The 23771-nt window shown below is 38.7% G+C and overlaps 1 protein-coding gene across 2 annotated transcripts in view; it reads right to left on the bottom strand.

The window, feature by feature from the left end:
• ELP1 (elongator acetyltransferase complex subunit 1) overlaps positions 1 to 23771 on the bottom strand; it is a 75350-nt gene that overhangs the window by 45044 nt on the left and 6535 nt on the right. For both annotated transcript variants that reach the window (XM_053566348.1, XM_053566337.1), the window contains 9 exons: positions 21834 to 21915; positions 20960 to 21040; positions 14855 to 14940; positions 10684 to 10780; positions 10146 to 10236; positions 8369 to 8492; positions 6893 to 6986; positions 3594 to 3824; positions 2475 to 2645 (listed from right to left, as the gene is read on the bottom strand). In XM_053566348.1, the coding sequence (XP_053422323.1) occupies positions 2475 to 2645; positions 3594 to 3824; positions 6893 to 6986; positions 8369 to 8492; positions 10146 to 10236; positions 10684 to 10780; positions 14855 to 14940; positions 20960 to 21040; positions 21834 to 21915 (1057 nt within the window). The remainder of the gene's footprint in view (positions 1 to 2474; positions 2646 to 3593; positions 3825 to 6892; positions 6987 to 8368; positions 8493 to 10145; positions 10237 to 10683; positions 10781 to 14854; positions 14941 to 20959; positions 21041 to 21833; positions 21916 to 23771) is intronic.

Raw genomic sequence — 23771 nt, 5'->3', positions numbered from 1 at the left:
GCTCCAGGCCCTCTGGTGGCTTTCTACGTCACTCAGAGTAACCGTCTTCAAATCCTTACACAAACTATTCTCTGTCACTTCCATGACCCCCATGTAAATCTTTCCTTTGTTTGTTCTGCTGTGGCCACCCTGGCCTCCTGGCTCTTTCCTAAACACTACAGGCATCTCTGCAGCAGCTTTTCCTACTACTCAGAGTATTCCTAGCCCTGAGGTCTGCATGGCTTCCTGGGATTCTCACCAGTCTCTGCTTAAACACTACCTCATCAACCTAAATACAAAGGCCACCTTCCTCAAAGGACCTCTACCCTCAAGCTCTCCTCATCCCCCATTTTGCTTCATTTTCTTCCACAGCACTTGCCATCTGATAGATTTTATTTATTTACTATCTTTGTCCCCAACTGGAATACACTATCCATGAAGGAATAGAAAAGCCAGGCACATAATAAACAATCTAGAAACACTGAGGGGTTGGGGAGGGGAAGGAATGATACTCAGGGCATGTCAAATACGACTTTTAAAGATTTTGGAAAGCGGTCTGTCTCCACACCACCCAAATGTCTACCATTTACCTCCAATGGTTAATTTCCCTTCAGCTTAGAAACTGAGTCCTGATCAGTACATTAACTTTTTCCATTCTCAAATCTCAAACTAAAACATTCTGACTTTGACTTCAACCTCTAACCTTTCTGCTTCTCATTCTTTTTGATATCAATAAAATTTAGCACTCTTCAACCTTTACTTAATTCCCTGGACGACACAGAGACTGACGTCAGCCACTTCTACATGAACACTTTTTAATCTCTCACTAACTTGTCCTCTTACCATACTTATCTGACAGATGCCCAATGCTGGTATTCATCAACTTCACATTCATCTAAGCCGCCCCACCAGGGTCATCATCTGAAGCTGCTCCATGTTTGAGATACTAATCTCTAAATCCTACCCTCTGTTGGGAATAGAGGACTCCCACAACCTTTTCCCAATTCTCTTATATCTAAACTCTCTACAGTGAGCTCCTTAACTTCTCAGGCATTTTTAGTTTCTGGATTTGCATGATCTTCCTCTTCTTTCCATTTCTACAAACACTGCCCTGGTGCAAGTTCTCACTATCTCCTGCCTAGACACTCTACAATAGCTTCTCCTAACTAGTATCTCTGTCCTCAGGTGTCCCCTACCCTTGTCTATGAGTCTTCCAAAAGCAGAGCTCTCAAATTGCCCTATCTCATCATTTTAAATATCATATAAAGTGAACAAAGGGTATTACAGGGTTTCATTCTGGGCAGACAAAAAATTGATTGTGGCGATGGTTATCCAATTCTGTAAATATACATGCATACATATATAAACCACTGAATTCTACACATTAAATAGATGAATGGAATAAAGGTATTTTTTTAAAAAATGTAGGACAAAACGTCTGTTCATTGTAAAGTGATATTATAAATTCATTAGCATTATACAGAAAGTACCACAGAGCTTATATCTGATTCTTTCCAATCTCACAAAACCAACATTAAGAAACTCAAACAGAATATAGGGGAAACATATGTTTGCTTTTGATATGACTAGCTGATAGAAACTCTTCTTGGAAAAGCAGTTAACTTTGGCTTTTTCTAATTTGCCTTAACAATGAACACATTAATGTTATTTTTTAAAAAGCTAGTTTAAAAAGGATTGTAATAGCATTTTACAGAGTAAAACTAAAGTCAGAGAAACTGGTGATATATCCAGATAGGATTCATACAGGCTGGTGAGTTAACAGAAAAAAGCTGATATGGAAGTAGGGAATTCTGATATAAATTAATTAAATTTGATTCTTCTCTCTCAGCAACTATCTAGGTTTTTTCTAATTGATAATTCAAAAGGTACTTGAAAACAAGGCTACCACTGCTATATTCAAGTATTATTTATGACATGAACAAAGAATTCACAAATAAAATTTCAGGTTCTCTAGTACAATAGGAAAGCAACAAGGAACTAACAGCAATGGAACTGTGGAAGCATTAACTAGATTAGGAGCTGGAACTCCTGTGTTGAGGCCCTTGCTCATTCTTGCTCAAACAAACTGCAAACTCTCCGGCATCATGTTCCCTTGCCTATAAAGAAGAAATCTCTATCTCTGACATAGTTCTTAGGAGGAGTATAAGATCAACTGGAAGTATGTGTAAAGGCAATTAAATAGTAAAACATGTTAACACAGTAATAAGACATTGTGTCATTTCCAGTGTCTTATTAAAATAAGTGACTGACTCTTGAAGTTCAGTAAGGCAAAAGGAACTGTTCTTATGAACAATGGCCAGAGTAAGATTTAAAAAAAAAAAAAGCCAATAAAGTATCATAATGATAATGAAATCAATTACAGACTTCAAAATATCTAGGAACACTGGACCTAAGGAAACACTAAACTGTAATTTGCTTTTGTGTAGGAGGAGGGACTTGATTCAGAACATTGTGCTAACAGTTTTTTAACATACCACACTTATATATAGAAATCTGGTTACTGGCATCCATGACAGCAAGGTCATTACTATTTTTAGGGTGTGTAGAAAACATGACTTGATTCACAGGATGGGGGAGCAGCAACTGGTAGGTACACATGGGAGGTGGAACCACAGTCTGCCTGAAGACTGTCACCAATACCTTCTCTGCATGTGAAAAAAAAAAAAAAAAAAAAGAGGAGCATTAGACATATTGGATATTCAATTTGTAAAGTAAGTCATCTAACACCATGGTACTAAAATTGGAGTTGTAAGTGTCAGGGCCTAAGGCAAAAAGGCCAAGAGGTCAGAGCTCTAGCTTTAAACCTAGGCCTGCAGCCAAGCCCCATTAAACTAAGGAAATAAAGGCCCTCAAAATCCTTAAAGCACTTTCTTATGCATATTTATTTACTTGGTAATAGGCAGGTATGATTAAGTTCTCTACACAGAACATTTGATTATAAATCAGTATTATAGAACATGAATTAACATACCAACTCACATTACAACCTCAGAAGCAAGTGTACTCTTGTTATAGCAATAAGTAAACCAACCATTTGTGAAGATCTCTCTCCCCAATCCTGCTCTCCAACTCCCTCTTCCCCCCAAAAGCCCTCCCCGTAATTATAAAACATAAACCTAATCCTTATACTTGACAGATGTCTATGACATGAACTGAACACGCCAAAGAGTCATTTAATTAGCTAGTATTTATATCAGGAAACAAAGTAACCCAAGTGGAGAGGTACAAGGGTCACCATAAATCTGTGTCAGGGCAATCAGATAAGGCTAACATACCTAATCCCACAGACTCTGTTGTATTATCTTCCTTCTACCCAAGGTCAAAATGTTCAAAGTCTTTAAAGGACAGAACAGTAAATGTGTAAAGGCCACAGACACAGTACAACAGGAAATTGGTCTGGGGAGAAGATACAATGGTTCTTGAAAGAATATAAACCCTGCCTAAGGGTATTCAACACAAAATAAAACAAATAAGTAAAAATAAACCAAACAAGCAAATCAAAGATTCCCTCTGTTCTAGTCAAACCAACACATCTGCAGGCCCTGGGCCCACGATCCATAGCAGGATCGTGGACATACTTCCTAGTAGCTTACTTCCATCAATGACAGCCACATTTGCCAGGTCACTTGAATTATCTCCCGAGCTCCGGTCAGTTGTCCAATGCCAATCATAGCAAAGATAATGCCAGCCCTGACATAAAACATGCAGCCGGTATGGAGTGATCAGGTCCCACATCATTGACACAATCTTGCTCTTCCCACAGGTGCCAAAGGGCAGACTTTGTTTGAGATACCAGTGATAGTTTCCAATAGTCCAGAGCTGAACTGCAAGGGAAAATGAAAAGGACTTCAGAGACCTAAGGACCAGACTTCACAATACATGCTAAAGGGGGACAGGGAAATCTTTCTTACAGGACCATCCTGCTCAGTCTCTTCATTAAAATCGTATAACAATAATTGTTTTTTAATATTCTTTTTTTTTTTTGTAGAGACAGAGTTTCACTTTATTGCCCTCGGTAGAGTGCTGTGGCGTCACACAGCTCACAGCAACCTCCAACTCCTGGGCTTAGGCGTTTCTCCTGCCTCAGCCTCCCGAGTAGCTGGACTACAGGCGGTATAACAATAATTGTTAAAAGACAGTTTTCCATAGAGATAAAATGTCAAGCATGTATTATCAGAAATACTCCTTTATTTTCATCTCTGCCATCAAACTATATGAAAGTGATGAAAGGCTACTTGGATAAAGCACTGTCTTCCTGAGTTTTTTAATGAAGATTTAGGAAGATAATTTGGCAATTAAATTAAAAGTATTAAAACACTCGATCTAAGATCAGGACCAGCACCATTATCTTGTATTGGGCTTAATATGTTTATTTTCTTAATATGTTTATTTCTTTGCCTATAATTATGTTCATGGTTATCTGGTATTAACTATAATTCAGCTGCCCATGGGAGATGAGCATGCAATTATCCTCTCCAAAAGCTATTAAAAGAACAAGACCTAATCATGCCTAAATCAACCTTTATTAAACAGATGACATATACAAATAAGGATCTTATTAAAACTCATACTATATTAAGGAATCTTGGTTATATTAAGGAATTTATTTTCTTAATCTTGCTCACTACTGCTTAACTTAGTAATCACAGAAAATAACCTAGTCTCTAACCATTCTATGTAGCTGCGAGCTCGTAAGCTAGATGACATGCTCATGCTCTGTGAGGACAGATGTGGCTATGGTGCAATATTTTTATTCTGAGCATATTACAGTGTCATCCCTGGACACATTGGCTAGTCAGTGCTTTTTAACCGTGGCCATATGTTAAAATCGCAAGGGAGTTTGCTTTTCTTTAATTAAATACCGATAGACAATCTCCACTCCAACACACTGAACTCAACTCCAAGATGAAGCCTGGATATCATTATTTCTATCCTAAAGGTACAGCCAGTGTTGAGAACTATTGTGTTGAATGAATTTCTTAATAACATTCCAGTTAAACGGATCCTGCTGATTAAAAACTTGAAAGCCAATTAGAAAACAACCAAGAAGATTTATGAATAAAAATGTTTAGTGCATTATTATTGATTATAATAAGAAATTATAACTCTAACAGCATGAGATCTAATAAACAGGCACAAGTGATTATACAGCAATTTAAAGTGATGAAGATGTACCAGAAATAACATAATAGTGTCAAAGCAAGTTACAAAACTACATGTATCATACCTATACTTTTAACAAAAAATGAGATTATAGCTATACTGAGATAAACACTTAAACTCTACAAGAAAAATTTTAATAGTGATTAGTGAGTGTTAGAACTATGAGACTTTTTTCATTTTTACTTTCTAACATTTTCATATGTTATTTAATATTTAACACATATTTACACGTTGTTTAAGCTATAGGGAAGATTTTTTATTTTTTGAGACAGTCTCACTATGTCGAATGTGGTAGAGTGCTGTGATGTCACAGCTCACAGCAACCTCAAACTCTTGGGCTTAAGAGATTCTCTTGGCTCAGCCTCCCAAGTAGCTGGGACTACAGGTGCCCGCCACAACATCTGGCCACTTTTTGTTGCAGTTGTCATTGTTGTTCAGCCGGCCACGGATTGGGTTCAAACCCGCCAGTCTTGGTGTATGCGGCTGGTGCCATAACCACTGTGCTACCAGCGTTGAGCCAAGATTCTTAATCTAAATCTTTCACTTCCACAGTATTCCTTTGGTTAGTGTTCGATTTTCTGCAATAATACCATCCAAGAAGAAAAAGCACCAATGACTTAAGATGGTTAATTTTATGTGTCAACTTAGTAGGCCATGGTGCTCAGTAGTCTGGTCAAACACTAGCCTACATGTTGCTAAGAAGGTATTTTGTAGATGTGATTAATATTTACTATCAGTTGACTTTAAGTAAAAACAGATTACTCTCTATAGTATGGGTAAGTCTCATAAAATGAGTTAAAAGGCTTAAAAGAAAAAACTGAGTTTTCCCACAGAAGGAATGCTGTCTCACGACTGTAACATAAAAATCCTGCCTAAGTTTCCTGAGTGCCCTAAAGATTTAGACTCGAGACTGCAATATCAACTCTTACCTGAATTTCCAAGCTGCCCTAGAAATTTCATACTTGCCACCCCCTACATGAGCCAATTCCCTAAAATAAATCCATCCATACCTTCTTACTCTCCCTCCCCTCCCATTTTCTCTGATAAAAATACAGTTGACCTTTGAGCCATACTAGTTTGAACTTGGTGGATTCATTTATACACAGATTTTTTTTTTTTTTTTTTGAGACAGTCTCTGTTGCTCAGGCTAGAGTGTAGTGGCATCATTACAGCTTACTGTTACCTCAGACTCCTGAGCGCAAGCTATCCTTCTGCCTTAGCCTCTCCAGTAGCTGGAACTACAGGGGTGTGTCACTGGCCCTGTAATTTTTGGTCTCTTTATTATTGCTCAGGCTAGATTTTTTTCAAGAAATACATCTGGCCCTTCTCATCCATAACTCAGATCGAATATACAGTATTTTCAGGATGCAAAACCTAAGTACACAGAGAGGGCTGAGTTTTCCTACACAAGAGCTCTTCAGGGCCAACTTTGGGAGTTGAGTATATATTTGAGCACAGATTTTGGTATCCATAGGCAATCCTGGAACCAGTCTCCTAGGATACCAAGGGATGACTATATCCTACTGGCTTTGTTTCTGTAGAGAACCCTGACACATGACTAATATCCATAAATAATCAAAACCTAATCACTCCCCCATATCTAGCTACCCACTTTGGCTTCTTTGATTCCACTAAGGATCTAAATAGAAGGGATGAAGGAAATACTACACTCTTCTACTTCCAACTACATTTTATGGGGCATATGACTGAATTATTATCGCTGTCTTACCATAGGTTTTCAGAGTGGAATTTTCTTCTCTCTGAAGGTCTTCTAGCCAAACTGCCAGCACAGAGGAATCAGCATTCCAGAGTAAGTCATTTACCTAGAAGGGAAAAAAGATCTGTCACTGGCCTTTAGCAATGCATTTACTTCAAAATCTTTACAATAACTGAATTCTCTGCTCTCACAAATCAAATAATCCCACTACCTGAGCTAATCCCTACCTATAAATTACTAACTTACAAAGTCATTAAACAAATCTGTGAAATGTCATTATATGTAGATGACTTAAAAAAAAATAAGTGCACTATGCTTGAAGATTAAAAGAGATTTAACCTTCATCAGATGCAAGATAATATTTTTAGACAATCAGGGAAATTTGAATACAGATTGGGTATATTAATAGATAACACTAAGGTAAGGTGTAATAACAGAACTATGGTTATATAAAGAAAAATGTTCTTAATTATTAGATATAAATACTGAAAATATGATTTCTAGAATTAAAACTCCTGGAAATAAAAATGTGTCTTTATGGATGTATGTATAGACCAAGGAGTAGTGGATAGGTGAAAATAATTTTGCAAAGTACTGATATCTATTGAAAGTAATAAACATAAGAGAGTTCACTAAACTCTTCTCTTGACGCTTAGGGTATTTAAAATTTTACCTAAGCCGTGCCCATGGCTCAGTGGGTAGGGTGCCGGCCCCCATATACCAAGGGTGGCAGGTTCAAACTTGGCCCAAGTCAAATTGAAACAAAAAAACAGCCAGGCATTGTGATAGGCGCCTGTAGTCCCAGCTACTCAGGAGGCTGAGGCAAGAGAATCGCCTAAGCCCAGGAGTTGGAGGTTGCTGTGAGCTGTGAGGCCACAGCACTCTACCGAGGGTGATAAAGTGAGACTCTGCCTCTAAAATAAAATAAAGTAAAATTTTACATAAGTAAAGATTACCATTTTATATGTCTCTATTTCAAAAAGGATCTTTTTTTTGGCCAGGGCTGGGTTTGAACCCAGTACTTCTGGCATATGGGGCCAGTGCCCTACCCCTCTGAGCCACAGGCGTCACCAGGATCTTAATAACACACAAGTTTCATAAGATTTAAATATCATAGGCTGGGTGCCCGTAGCCCAATGGTTAGAGCGCCAGCTATGTGTACCGGGGCCAGTAGGTTCAAACCAGCCAGGCCTGCTAAAAATAAAAAAATAAAAAATAAAGATTTAAATATTATAAATGAAAAAAACCTCATAACTGGAAAAATTATGCTGTTGTCAAAATGAACAATAAAAACTATCATTATTTTGAAAAATGTCTTTGGAAAAATAATTTCTCTTTTATAATAAAAGAATCAGGTATAGGAAGCCAAAACTTTTATTACCATCTACTCTGGAGCTTCTATTTATATTACAAGCCTATCAAATATAAATTCCCTCTCTAGCTGCAGCAATCCTCTAAATTTGTTGGTGAAACAACACAGGCACCTACCTTAACCTCATCTTTGAGAAAAGGAAGTGTAAAGTGTCCATGAAGAAGCCCATTTTTCTCAAAAAACACAACATCTTGCTGGTTGGGTTTATCTTGTGTAGATGCAATCAAACTGCCTGAGGGCCTTCAAGTAAAGCCATAGTGTTAGAATATCCAAAAGCCCATCCAACTGCCTTCAAGAACAAGATAAAATTCAGGCAAGAGATTTTTTTTTTCCAAGCAAAAATAAATGAATGAATGAATGAAGTATCTTTATCTCAGGAAGTTTTAAGTCCCATGTGTCCCTTGTCTCTCAGCAAGCAGGTCACCCTAGCGTGGGAATGTACCTGAATAGGGGAAAGATGCCTTTTTCCAGTTTGTACAAAAACTCCATTTGTACAAAGCCTTAAAGGTTTTAATCGTACTCAATGACTTTTAGAAAACCACTAAATTAAACTATTCCAAGCATAAGAACCTAAAAATTATAACCTATTTCTACTTTAATTATATGACTCCAGCAAATATTCTTATTTTTTTAGACTTTCTCCATCTATTGAAAACACCTTAATTGCCTCAACTTATATATATCTGTCCCTAGTGTCTTAATTCAAATACATTTCTCTGTTGCTCTACAATCCATTACCACACTGAAAGGAAACAAGACGTCTAAAACCTAGAGACTCACTGCATGTAACAGATGCTACTGAGACAGGAAAAATTTCTTCTGTCTATAATCAGGGCAGCCATACACAAAAGACAAGAAGTGACCTCAGGTGAATGGAAGGAGAGGGCCTCAATCCAGTCTGTATGTTCCTTGGCAAGCAGATCCCCCTACTGTGGGAATTAATACAAAGCAAGCTCTTTTCTTAGTTTTCACAAAAGCTCCATTTGCCCACAGCCTTGCAGATTTGGACTCCCTTTGTAAGCATCATTTTTTGCTTTATACAATGGCTTCATGTAGGCCCTGCCTATAATTAAAACCTTCTAAGAATTAAGAATGCACAGTGGCTCACACCTGTAATCCTAGTGCTCTGGGAGGCTGAGGCCGGTGGATTGCTCGAGCTCACGAGTTTGAGATCACCCTGAGCAAAAGCAAGACCCTGTCTCTGCTAAAAATAGAAAAACCAAGGCAAGCAGATTGCTTGAGCCCAAGTTGGAGGTTGCTATGAGCTATGATGCCATGGCACTCTACCCAGGGTGACAGCTTGAGACTCTGTCTCAAAAAAAAAAAAAAGAACTAAGAATGCAGGCTGGGCGCAGTGGCTCTCATGTATAATCCTAGCACTTTGGGAAACCAAGGAGGGTGGATTGCCTGAGCTCAGGAGTTTGAGACCAGACTGAGCAAAAGTGAGACCCATCTCTAAAAACTAGCCGGGTATTGTGGTGGGTGCCTGCAGTCTTAGCTACTTCGGAGGCTAAGGCCAGAAGATCACTTGAATCCAGGAGTTTGAGGTTGCCGTGAGCTATGATGCCAAGCACTATAGTGTGGGTGACAAATTGAGACTCTGTCTCAAAAAAATAAAAAAGTATTAAGAATGTAAAATGTATGGGGCCTTAGAATGATGAGATCTATGAAGAAGCCCAGAATCTAATTCAAGTTGAATTCAGACTTCAGAGAAGGGAACCTCCCCCCTCCCCGCAAAAACCCCCCAGATACTAACTTACAACCACATGAAAAAAAAAAATCAATATGCTTTTGTGTTATACAAACATCTGAATTCAATGGGTACCACCACCTCTATCCTGGTTCCAAGAATTTCTCTGAGGAAGAAATATCCAGGTTTCTTTTCCCACTCACTTCCACGCCAGGGCTGGTCCCAATCCTGCCACAGGCTCACTGGTTGACTGCAAAGCAAACTCTCGGTTCCACACTCTGATCTTCCGTGCCCCTGTGCAGTAGGTGAAGCCAAACAAACAGACACTGAAAACATTCTGATAAATATTGTCAAGCCAGAACTTTTCAAATACCTTCCTTATATTTGATTTTATGAAGCCAATTAGATTAATCTTATTAAAAATAAAAGCTCCATTTGCCCACAGCCTTGCAGACTGGGACTCCCTTTCTAAGCACCATTTTTTGCTTTATACAATGGCATGATTGTATAAAGCCAATTAGATTAATCTTATTAAAAATCTGTATCCAGCAGATGAGAAGATGGACCAGATGGCCCCAGAGGACTCTTCTACTTAACTCTAAACTCATTTACCATGTAAAATAGCACATCTTCATCTCATATGTATAATTAATGCCCCACTCAAAGAAAAAGGAAGAAAGCTTTCCAGAGCTTTAATAAGATAAAAAGTTTTCTTTCATTGACTACATTTTATTTTCATACCTGTCTGTGGGCAAACAACACTCACAGCAAAAAACTGTCCATCCCCACGCCAGGTAACTTGTGGTCTATGGTCATCCCAAGGCAAAGCAGATTCATGCTAAAGAGAGAAAAAAGATATATTATACATTATACAATATTAGGGCAGTCATTATACAATATTAGGGCAGTAAGCAGCTCAGAATCAAAAAGCCTTCAGCCATTAAATATAAATCTTTTATATAAGGTTTAAGCTATTTTAAAAACCAACTTCACACAATCTTCAGAAACTCTCCTACAAGGGTTCTTAGACCCAGAAATCATCAAAAAAACTTAAGAAAAAAAAAAAGTTCCTCTTAGGACATTAAGAAAAAGTGGCCTCTGAGACCAGCAACAGAGGAAAAGAACTACAAATCTAGATATTAAATATAATGTGCTAATAAACTTTTCAGCTATCGGTGATATAGAATGAATGTTCTGTTGGTCTGAATATAAGAGTAGAGTTTTATTTATGTAATTATTGTGTAAGCTTCACAACAGGACACAGAGGGGTTAAGAAGATGAGAGGAAAGTGAATAGGGAAGAGCCTGAGAGGTGGGAAAGGCAGCAGCAGTGATGAAAAACAGTGTTCTGGGTGGCGCCTGTGGCTCAAGGAGTAGGGCGCCGGTCCCATATGCCGGAGGTGGCGGGTTCAAACCCAGCCCCGGCCAAAAAAAAAAAAAGTTGAAAAAAAAGAAAAACAGTGTTCTGCCTTCTCCAGCGCAAGAGGAAGAGCAGTCTCCTCCAGCAGCCTCCTCCACGTGCACTTCAATCCTGAAGACCCTGAAGACGATGTCCTGGGATGGGGGACAGATGACCACCTCAGCATTTATCATCACATTCCAGTAAGAGCCCAAGTCAGGATGCTGCTAATACTGTACTGTAAGTCTGCACGGTGGAGAATACCTAAGTAGCCTAACTCTCATTGAAAATGTCCTATGGTATGGAACACAAACTTCCTCTAGTTAAGGGTTAAGGGCTGAAATATGAGTTACATGGAATGTACTTGGAAATAAAACAGAAAATGCAGGTGGCAAGCAGAGTATTACTAAATTATCTATCCTAGAAGGGTAGCTCACAGAAATTTCTACAAATAATTATGCATCTGTTTGTTCAGGCCCAACACTTGGTATCATCCTCAAATCCTCTCTGTCACACCTGTATCTGACCTATTTTAAATCTGGTAGCTCTACCTTCAAAATACTAAGTCACACCACTCTGTACCACCTCTCCAGTCTCTCCAGAACACACATGAATTAGTGAAAGTTTCCCATATCCACTCATGTTTCTCTCAGTCCACTTAACGCAAGAGCCAGAGCGGTCCACTGAAAACATAAATCAGACCCTGTCACTCTGCTCAAACTCGCCATTGGCTCTATTGTCAACTGGAGTAAAAGTGAAAGTAATAACATTGGGCTACAAGCATAACCACCCTCATCACTTCTCTGACCTCATATCCTACCATTCCCTCCTTCCCCAAGGACATATCGCTACACTGGTCGCCTTTCTGTTCTTTGAACACTCCCAAAAATGATACTTTATGGTTTTTATTAGCACCAGCCGTCACCCTGCCTGGAATAGTACTCCCTGGATATTCACAATGCTCAGTCCCTTATTTCCTTTGGGTCCATAAAAAGTAGAATCCCTTGCCACCCCACCTGCTATCTGGCACTCCTTATCCCGCTTTACTTCCCTCCATACCATTTTTCACTCCCAGGTATATTACACATTAGCATTATTTTAATGTCTGTCTCCTCCAACAAATGTATACTCCACTGAGGATAGGGGTTTTGTTTCCTGCTATATATGCAATGCCTCAAGCAGAGCCTGACACAGTAGGTGCTCAAGAAATGCTTTTGAATAAAAGAATCATCAATCACCTGAGAGAGTAGGCCAAGAACACGCAATGCAACTTCCTAGATCAGTGTTACTGGGCAGCAGGACAGCCCAGGCAGTAAGAGCTGAGTGCTGGACCAACACAACTTAAAACCCAAACCATTCACTGGAGTACCTGCATCTGACCAGCACGGATTTTTGTTTGGTTTTCTGAAAGGTAGCTGTGAGCTTCCAAATCAAGACAAGGCCCTAGAAAGCCTTTAGAAAAAGTTCATGAGCATAATCTAGAATAGCCTACCAGATAAGTACATCAGCTACTAGAACACAGGGTTTTTTCCCCATTATGTAAATTATTATACATTAAGAACAAAACCCAATTTTGGCAATACTAAGACAACTCTAAGCAGGTATCAGGGTTAACATGTATTCTCCAGAACTGAACAAAGTATGAAAAACTGCTGCCTTCTAAATACTACTACAGACTCCCTAAAGTAGTATTTTTTTAACCTTTTATTGGGATATAATTTACAAATTACAGTTCACCTATTTGAAGTACACAATCAATGTTTTTTAAGTGTACATAAAAAGCTGTGTAACCATCATCATAATCTAAATTTTTAACATTTTCCTCAACACTTAAAAAAAAACCCATGACCTATTAGCTGTCACTCCCTCCCCACCCTGCCTCTCTGCCCTAGGCAACCACTAATCTATTTTCTGTCTCTATAGATTTGGCCAGTCTGGGCATTTCATAGAAATACATGACCTTTTTGACTGGCTTCTTTCACTTAGCATAACGTCTATAAAGTTCATATATTACACATATCAGTAAAGTACTATTTTTTAAATGAAAAATACACAGTCCATGCCCATAAGCTCAGGGGTGGCAAAAAAAAAAAAAGACTTCAAAATTAGGGGGAAATGAATTATACAGGATCACCCCAAAGAAGTAAGGTTGTATCCTGGGAATATTTATTCCATTTTCTGCCCTCTAATAATCCTTTACTAATTCTACTAGATGAATAGTTTTTAGCACGAGATCCATCATGCATATTTTATTCACAACATAGTTGTTTTGACATAAAAACATTTTTTTAATGTTTCAAAAATTATTTGTCCACTAAAATAAGAGCAGCAACTACCATTTCAGTACCTACCCTGTGCTGAAGCTTATGGTAGCTCTTTTGTATATAAAGAGGGTGCCAAAAAAAGTATAAACTTTTTAAGAAAGAAAAAAACTATTAAAATTATAATACTTTATATATCAACAACAAAAAATGAATACAATTCACCTTTGGGTACCTCTTACAATTGCATAAGTCAAACATGACTTCAGTATTACAATTTTAGTTCATTTTTTCCTTTCTTGAAATATGTATACATTTTTTTGGCACCCTCTGTATTATTAACTACAAATCTCAACGCCAATAAGAAAACTTTATGTCCCTTTTATAGACAAGAATATAAGGCTCACAAACGTCCGGAAGCTTATCAAGCTCTCACAGCTACTAAATCCCATGATGATAATGTAATCTGTTCTTCTCTGATAGACATATGCTACCCCCAAAGGTACTCGGCAGTACGCCAGGGGACAAATAGGGCACATCTTCCTGGGGCATTAATTTTACACAAGAGTAAATTTTTTACTTTATATGGTTAAAATTATTCATATTAAGATATTAAGCATATTATTCATATTAGGCATATTAAGATAAAGCCTACAAATTTAAAGAACTTTCATGTGAGAGCAGACACTGAAGCTACTTCTCCAGGTGCACCAAGAGTATGCACTCCTCTGCTTTCAGAAACTCTCTACATCAGAAGACTGGAAAGTGCTGCCTTGAATCAAGACATCACTATGTGGTCTTCAGAATTTTCTAATCAAGAAAGAAGGAAAACAAAGAGTTTGTTTCATCCAAAAGAAAAAGTCAGAAAAGGCATCCAATATACACGTATGTAGGAAAAGTATGAGAGTATGTGTGCAAATGAACACAGTAAACACAAGGTGGCAGCTCTCAGAGGGACATGGGGAAGAGCTACACAGGGGGTTTCATTTCTGTGTGATGCTGCGTTTTTAAGCTAGGTGATGAATACTGGTTATCATCATGTACTGCACTGAAAATAAATCCCAAAACAACTGGGCAATAAAAAGGACAAAAGGATCTTTCAAGGGTGACTCATTTTCCCAGGGCACTGAAGAGTTTTAACTTAAGCAGAAGAAAGTTGTTCATGACTGCCTCTAACTGGACACCTAAGAGTTCCTGTAGGTAGCAGAACTTCCACTTGTTCTGATCATGGGTCTTTACCAAACCGACCTTACCATTTGCACCTGAAAGGCTGCTTGCCTGCCTTCTGATCCGTGGAACTGTGTCTCCTTCTTACCCCATCCAACAGTGATAAACTTGCCTAGAGAACAAAATTGGTTGAGAAAATAAATGCAAGACAACCAAATAATCTATGTGAAATGAAATAAAAGCAGTTTCGCTGCTATTCTTCATGAAGTCTAAAACCTCACAAGCAACAGTCAGTATTTGAAAAAACTATGTTCCATGTTATATGCACCAATAATTTTGAAGAATTTTTTTTTTTTAGACAGAGTCTCACTTTTGTCACACTTGGTAGAGTGACGTGGCATCACAGCTCACAGTAACCTCAAACTCTTGGGCTCAAGGGATTCTCTTGCCTCAGCCTCCCAAGTAGCTGGGACTACAAATCCCATATTGTATAAATTAAGATAATGTATACAATACAGGTGCCCGCCACATCTCTATTTTTAGAGATGAGGTCTTGCTCTGGCTCAGGCTGGTCTCGAACCTGTGAGCTCAGGCAATCCACCCGCCTCGGCCGCCCAGAGTGCTAGGATTACAGGCATGAGCCACTGCGCCTGGAAATTTTTAAAGAATTTGAAATGTCCTTCATTATTTTGTTATTTATTTATTTTACAACTGGAAAGCTCTGACTTCTCCCTTATTTTGCAAAGTGTTTTAATGCTATCTTTTATATTAGGAGTCAGCAATCTCATCCTCACCTTACAAGCAGGAACGAATTGAAGAATTTATACATTATATCCAAAAACATAAGACCCTAAGACAAGACCTAGGAATAAAATTCTCATTGTAAGTTTTCACTCAACTAAATGTATCCAAGCTACCCCATGCTGGTAGAGGAGACTGCAGATCATCCAGTCCAGCTCCTCTGTAGACTGAGACCCCCTAGTGGCAGAACCCAAAACTACAACATGGCTTTTGCCTTCCAAAATGGGATTCTTTCTAAATCATAATGCTTCTCTTATACACAAGATAAAAGCCAAGCTGTTAAAACAGCTTGGCTGGAGGTAAGATGTGGCATCTATCTGCAAGAGGTACTATGAAGAGGGTCCTAAAAACATCAGCCAAATCCAGGACCCAACAATTCCCTCCCACCACTAATTCTCACTCTGATGAAGCAGGGCTTTTAATAATTTTTATAAATCACGGGTTACATTGGCTCAGCGTCCGTAGCACAGTGGTTATGGCGCCAGTCACATACACCGAAGGCCAGCTAACCAACAATGACAACTGCAACAAAAAGTAGCCAGGACTGTGATGGGCGCCTGTAGTCCCAGCTACTTGGGAGGCTGAGGCAAGAGAATTGCTTGAGCCCAAGCGTTTGACGTTGCTATGAGCTGTGACACCACAGTACTCTACCAAGGGCGACATAGTGAGACTCTGTCTCAAAAAAAAAAAAATATCATGGGTCACAATGACCATTTCCTGTCTTGCTCAAGACAGAGCACCACAATTCCTCAAAGCACACTTTGCTGCTGTGAACAAACAGTAGTGCCTATCTTGCTGCACACCCTTGGGCTTCTGCCTACAAGTTTCCACAGAGGAAAAGGACCAAAAGGCAAAGCAAGAGAACTCTTCCAATGAAACCAGATAATAAGTGACAAGGCTACGGCAGGGATCTCTTAAACCACAGCCTACATCTGCTTTTACAGTCCCTGGCACACAGGCATGCTTATGTAATGTGTATAACTGCTTTTTTTTTGTAGAGACAGAGTCTCACTTTATGGCCCCCGGTAGAGTGCCGTGGCGTCACACCGCTCACAGCAACCTCTAACTCTTGGGCTTACGCGATTCTCCTGCCTCAGCCTCCCAAGCAGCTGGGACCACAGGCGCCCGCCACAACACCGGGCTATTTTTTTGTTGCAGTTTGGCCGGGGCTGGGTTTGAACCCGCCACCCTCGGCATATGGGGCCGGCGCCCTACTCACAGGCGCCGCCCATGTATAACTGCTTTCACACCACAAAAGCAGAGTTGGGCAGACACTGAAGCTGCTTCCCCAGGTGCCCCAAGAGTATACACTCTTCTGGTGTTCACAATCCTCCACATTCACAGGATCTCGACAGAGACTGCAAGGCCAAAACTATTTACTACCAAGCCCTTTCCAGAAAAAGTATGTTGACTCCTGGATTAGAGGAGAAATATTCATCACTAAATAGAGTAATATTTTTTGTACTGATAAATGCATTTCTAAGACCTAACATCCTAACTTTGAATACCTTTCTCTTGATTTATTGCATTAAGTTTTTTTTTGTGTTTTATTTTTTGAGACAGAGGCTCAAGCTGTCGCCCTGGGTAGAGTGCTGTGCCATCACAGCTCACAGCAACCTCCAACTCCTAGGCTCAAGCGATTCTCCTGCCTCCGCCTCCCAAGTAGCTGGGACTACAGGTGCCGGCCACAACGCCTGGCTGTTTTTTGGTTGTAGCTGTCATAGTTGTTTGGCGGGCCCGGGCTGGATTCAAAGCCGCCAGCTCAGTATGTGGCTGGTGCCTTAGCTGCTTGAGTCACAGGCGCCGAGGCAACATTAAGTTCTTTATAAAAAACTGAGTGGAAAAAACAGGCCCAGAACACTTTCCTATCCCCAGGAATGCTATGTACTAGTTACTCTCTCTCTGACAGTCCTCGAAGCTGGATTGGACAGTCCCCAAAGTTCCACCCTGGATCCTAGATTCTTCTAGTAACATATCTGGTCCTTGAACAAGTTCATTTACTCCCAAGACAATAAGGATTTCCTATATACCGATAACTCCCAGCCCCTTATATCTGCCTACTTCACCTAAAAATCCCATTTGGCAAGTCAACAAATCCAAAACAGAACTCACCAGGTTTTTTACCCCTTATCAACCAGCACTTCCCCAATTGCTTCTCTGTTACTAGCATCTTTATTCCCATTACCTGGCTGGTGTCCCACTAAATTCTTTCTTCTTTTACTTTATACACCAAAGCCTATTTATTTCTCTCTAAAATGGTACTTCTAAAACAGGCCCAGGGTAGGAGGGGAACCATGCACATATATTCTAATGAAGTTTCTCAGATAATTCCAAAAAAATGTACTCCCATCCGAGAATCAAATTTTTCCTGAATCTATTCCCCTTTCTACCTACCTCACTTCTTTCTCGGCTAGATTCCTATACAACCTCCTACTTCATCACTCTACCTCTAGTTTCTTTCCTCTACACACAAACAAAAATATGCCAAGAGCAATCTTTCTATAGAAAAATCTCTTTAAACCTCTCATCATCAAAACCTTCAATAGCTCATCAACTATAACTCAACTGTCCAAGCTCCCTATCACAAACTTAATCAAAATCTATCATGACCTGCCACTCCAGTAATGCTGAATTACTCACAGTTGCCTGAGGAACTGTCTATGAACACGTGGGATGGACTCATTCATTCGATTGGACTACTCTCCAACCCTCAGCCCTCCTTCACACAACACCAATTCAACTGAGACTCAGCTCAAGTCAACTGAGTCTTCCCTCTCCATTACTGATTTCCTTCCCATATGCTACCTTCACACCTACACGTTATGTCATGACTGTACTTATGAGACTTCCAAGGCTGGTGATTTTCAACCGGTGTGCCATAGCACACTATTGTACCTTGAGAGGACATTAGGTGTGCCATGAAAAATTTTTAAAGACCATTAAATTATTTTTGAAAGAAGTTCAAAGCACAGTAAGTACACATATGCTTTTTTTTACTCTTCTTTTTGGTCAACGTAAGTGTGCCAGGGAAACTTAACTGTAGGTTAAAGTGTGCTATGAGATAAAAAAGGTTGAAAAACACTGCCCTAGGGGAAAATCCAACTACTTAACCATTTTTGAATTATCCAAAGCACCAAATACACTGTTGGCTTCACAGTACCTACTCAAAATTATTTCTGAATAAATAAATGATTTTTAATAAACAAATGAGCAGTTTTCTAAGTGACTGCTCAGAGTTGGTGGAGCAGACATGAAGTTAGGACTTGGTAGAAGCTGAACTACTTTCTCCTGTTTCTTCCTCAGTTAGGCAGCTACCTGGTACCCTCAGGTTGGTCAGAGCTTCCTATACTCAACAAGAATCTCCCTTTTCTTCCTTTGTCACATTTTCAATAGCTCAATGAAAAATGACCTTGGGTGGACCTTACAAAACAAGTCTGATTGTTCCCATGAAAATGAGAAAATGAAAAAAAGAAAATAGTGACTAACTCTCACATAAATTGGACCAAAGTACATTACTTTAACATTAATTTTTAATTCAATTTGTTAATATGTTGTTTAGGATATTGCACCCTCATTTATAAGCAACATATGTTTGTAATTTCCCCTTTATAATAATATATTTTTTCCAATTTTGATCTCAGGTGTACCCAGATCAAGTAGAATGATTTTGAAGTATTTCTTCTTTTCCTATTGTCTATAAGATTTGGCATGATCTGTTTTTTTTGAAATTATCTTTTACTTTTATTTATAAATATTAGTTATCTATTTTTTGATACTTTAAAAAAAAATAAGAAGTTAACTGATGACTCCATATTGACTCTCAGAGTCAAAGCATTCTATAATAAACATACTCTTATTTGACAAGGTGGATGTTACTTTCTTTGTATTACTATTATTATTATTATTGCTTAATATTTCAATGTAGCAAATGTCTGATTCCTTTTCTGAATGTATGTATGTTCGTTCATTCTTTACGAGGTTTTTATTTCCAGTCCTTATCTTAAACATTGTTATTGTTATTAAATTGTAAGCCTCTTTAATTTGTGAAGGCACAAAAATGGAAACCTTATCAACACATGTGTATGTAAAAATAAATTAAAAAAAAAAAAAAAAGTGGACCCATCATAAATTTCTAGTGGGAATGTAAAATGGTGCAGCCACTTAGGAAAACAGCCTGGTAGTAACCCAGAAAGTTAAAAAGAGTTGCTGTATGACCTAGAAATTCCATTCTTAGGTATATACCTAAGAGAACTAGAAAACATATGTCCCCACAACAACTTGTACACAATATCCTTACAGAAGTAAAAACAACCCAATGCCTATCAACTGATGAATGGGTAAGTAAAATGCAGCACATCTATACAATGGAATATTGTATGAAAAGAAATAAAATTCTATAAAAAGAAAAAGCAGAGTTGGATCTAACAGGTAGTAACAAAAATCAGCCTCTGCCAGGCATAGTGGCTCACACCTATAATCCTAGCACTTTAAGAGGCTGAGGTGGAAGGATCACTTGAGGCCAGGAGTTGGAAATCAGCCTGATCAAGAGTTAAGACCCCCATCTCTACAAAAACTAGAAAAATTAGCCAGGTGTAGTGACTTGTGCCTGTACTCTCAGTTACTTAGGAGGCTAAAGAAGAAAGATTGCTTAAGTCCAGGAGTTTGAGATTGCTATGAGCTATGAAGATGCCACTGCACACTAGCCCAGGAGACAGAGCAAGATCTTGTCTGTTAAAAAAAAAAAAAAAAGGCCAGACCTGGTAGCTCACACCTGTAATCCTGTAACTCTAGCAGGCCAAGGTGGGTGGATTGCTTGAGTTCACGAGTTTGAGACCAGTCTGAGCAAATGCAAGACCCCATCTCTACTAAAAATAGAAAAACTGAGGCAAGAAGACTGCTTGAGCCCAAGAGTTGGAGGTTGCTATGGGCTATGATGCCATGGCACTCTAGCCAGGGCAACAACTTGAGACTCTGGCTCAAACAAACAAACAAACAAACAAAGACTTCTATCCCACTTCTCTTGTTTTCTTCTCCCCATAACTACACCTCAGAAATGCTTTCTTTATTCTAGCTTGTTCAGTTCCTTTTATTAAAAGCCCAAACTATGCCTTTCTTAGGATTTGGGCAACAACTACTCAGGTGACCACAAGCACAGATTTCTATTCTCCAGGTTACCGAGAAAGCCAACACTCAGACCAGCAGAGGAGCCAGAGATATGCCTTTTAAAATTTGAGATGGGCTGAAGGAATTGGGCTAACAGACATCTAATACGTGGGGGTTTAAGTTTCATAGTTCTTTGGGCTTGTGATGTGGTTCTCAGTACACAAGAAAATGAAGAAAATGATCAAAAGTGGGAAGGAACTTAAAGTACCAAACAAAGATATACTCACTTTCACCAAAATCATCCTGATGGATTTGCTGCTCCATGATTGGCTCAAAGTCTTTTGTCATCATAATCAGGGTCTGCTGACCTTACAGGGGCACAAAACAAGAATGGTTTTGCTTTCATGTAACAAATTTGCTATTGCATAAGTATGTATGGCACTGTAAACTACAGAATTGGAGGAATCAGATAAGAAAAACAGATTTCATTCAAAATTCTTTTCTGAATGAAATAAAGCTTTGTCTAAACAAGTTGCCTAGTGCTTATTTTCAGCTATTTACGTGTGTAAAGCTGAACATAGTCCACATAGCCCTCCTCCATCAATGTCAACACTCTTCGTTTCCAAGACATTTCTGCAAATATACACCTCATCATGGTGCTTGTTTACTAAGCTCAGTTGGATAGAAAAGACTTAAAGGAAAAAATAAGGAATACAAGAGGGGGTTTTAGAATCTGTCCATATAACAACTCATAGAGTAGGTTAAAATAAAAGACTGCTGACATTTTTAACTGGGACTGTGGACTTACAGCCTCTCTGCATTTTATGACTTTGTTTCCCACTCTTAAGGAATGAAAAAGTTACACAAAACAACTTTTTATAAAATATTCTAAGAGGTAAAACTTAAGTCAGAAAAAAACACATTCACTTTTTAAAAACTTAAGTACTCAGGCGGCGCCTGTGGCTCAAAGGGGTAGGGTGCCAGCCCCATGTGCTGAAGGTGGCGGGTTCAAACCCAGCCCCAGCCAAAAACTGCAAAAAAAAAAAAACTTAAGTACTCCAAAACTAAAGCCAATAAGATATTTGGAATATCTATAGTAACGTTTAGAGTAATAAATCAGTTAAGCACCAATTAATAAGTCAATTAAGCACTCTAGCTTACCTGTGGCAAGGAGCACCAGCTCTTGGTCAGGACTCCAACTCATAACAGAGATACCACTGGCCACACTCCCAACACATTCCAGCTGAGACACAGAAAATTAAAAAGAGAGACTCAAAATACCAGCATCTCAGTAATCTCAATCTCAATCAGAACAATTAAAAACAAACACATAAATGTGAATTAATCCAACAAACATATCTTTAGTAACAGGTTATCAAGAGACTAGGCAAAGGAATTAGAAATGGATTCCCCACTCTTCCCAGAGCTGTCTCATGAAGGAGATAAAAAGATGACTCTACACAGTGATCAGGGCTTAACCAAATCTCTGGGAAGCAAAGTAGGTCTCAGCACAGAGAATGACAAGTGGCCAGGACAGTTTTTCTGAGGTATCTCAAAGACTGATAATAGGGGCAGGTGAGAGAGATTAAGAGGAAAAATATAGTATTGAGGCACAAAGTCATAAAAAGAGTAGTTTAAAATCAGCTTTAGCAGGGTATGCTGGTGTGTGCCAATAATCTCAGCAACTTAGGAGGCTGAGACAGGAGAATCATTTCAGCTCAGGAGTTCTGGGTTACAGCAGGATACAGTTGCACCACTGCACTCTAGCCTGAGCAATGGAACCAGACTCCAACGCACAAGAAAGTCAGCTACAACTACAGCATAATGTAAACACACACACAGCAATAATGGAGAGAGGGGTAAAGGTAAAAAGAAATTGGGGCAACAGACAGTAAAAGGTCCCAAAAGGCATAATGAGGACCATGGACTCTATCTTCTAGACAATGGAGAAGCCACCAAGGAACAAGATGAGCATAATTAAATGAAGATAAGTGAACTGGAGGAGCTCAGTCATCAGGAAAAAATTCTACAAAATGTTTTAGAAATTAAAGTTTATCTTTTAAATATAAGAAATACTAATTCTAATTGAGTTGTACATAAAGACTTTTTTCTCACCATGAACTAAAAGTAAAGTTTATGGAATAGTTAAGAGCAAAGGGGGCAGATTTAGACTGTTAGGGTTCAAATACCATCTGATAACTGTGTGACTATGGCCTAGTTACTTAAGTATTCTGGGCCTCAATTTCCCCTTCTGAGGAATGGGAAGCAACAATCTACTTCCTAAGGTCATAGTGAAGATTAAATAAACTTGCATAAAAAGCACTTGAAAAAGTGCCTGTATCCTGCAAACATTTAATAAATATAAGCTGCTATTATTACTTACCATAAGTAATACTATAACTCTTGTTACAAAATCAATGTTAAAGAGATTACAACTAATGGAGTAATCAAAGAAGATTAAAAAAGAATCAAGCAACTGTAATTTGAAACCATTGCTGTTAAGAAGCCAGAACTCAAGCTAAGCTAAAGACTCAATTGGTTGAAATCTCTCTTGGCAATCTTAAAATAATGCATGCAATGATAATGTATTACTTTAGTGCCTATAATTAAGGGACCATGGAGTTAGCCAATTAACATTCGTAACTGAAAAAAACAAGCCTTAAAATATATCAAAGATTTTCTAAAATAAAAAAATAAAGATTATAATTCAGGAAGAAATTCTGATAAGAGGTGATTCATACCACACAAGAATGGCCAGTTTTTATCTTTGTATTTTTATTTTTACTGTTTTTGAGACAGAGTCTGACTCTGGTGCCCTGGGATTGAGTGCCATGGTGTCATCGTAGCTCAGAGCAAGATCAAACTCCTGGGTTCAAGCAAATCTCATACCTCGGCTTCCTGAGTAGCTGGGACTACAGTCACTCATCACCACATGTGGCTACTTTTTCTATTTTTAGTAGAGACTGTGCCCAGCCTGTTTTTATTTTTTTAAATAGTCCTCTTTTGGAATGAGGACTATTTCTAATTCTTCTAATTAATATAAGCAGTAGGCCAGGCAAGGTGGCTCACACCTGTAATCCTAGCACTCTTGGAGGCCGA

Source organism: Nycticebus coucang, chromosome 2, assembly GCF_027406575.1.
Source record: "Nycticebus coucang isolate mNycCou1 chromosome 2, mNycCou1.pri, whole genome shotgun sequence".
NCBI classification, from domain to species: Eukaryota; Metazoa; Chordata; class Mammalia; order Primates; family Lorisidae; genus Nycticebus; species Nycticebus coucang.
The sequence above is the reverse complement of the archived record's forward strand: the minus strand, read 5'-3'. Positions and strand labels throughout refer to the sequence as shown.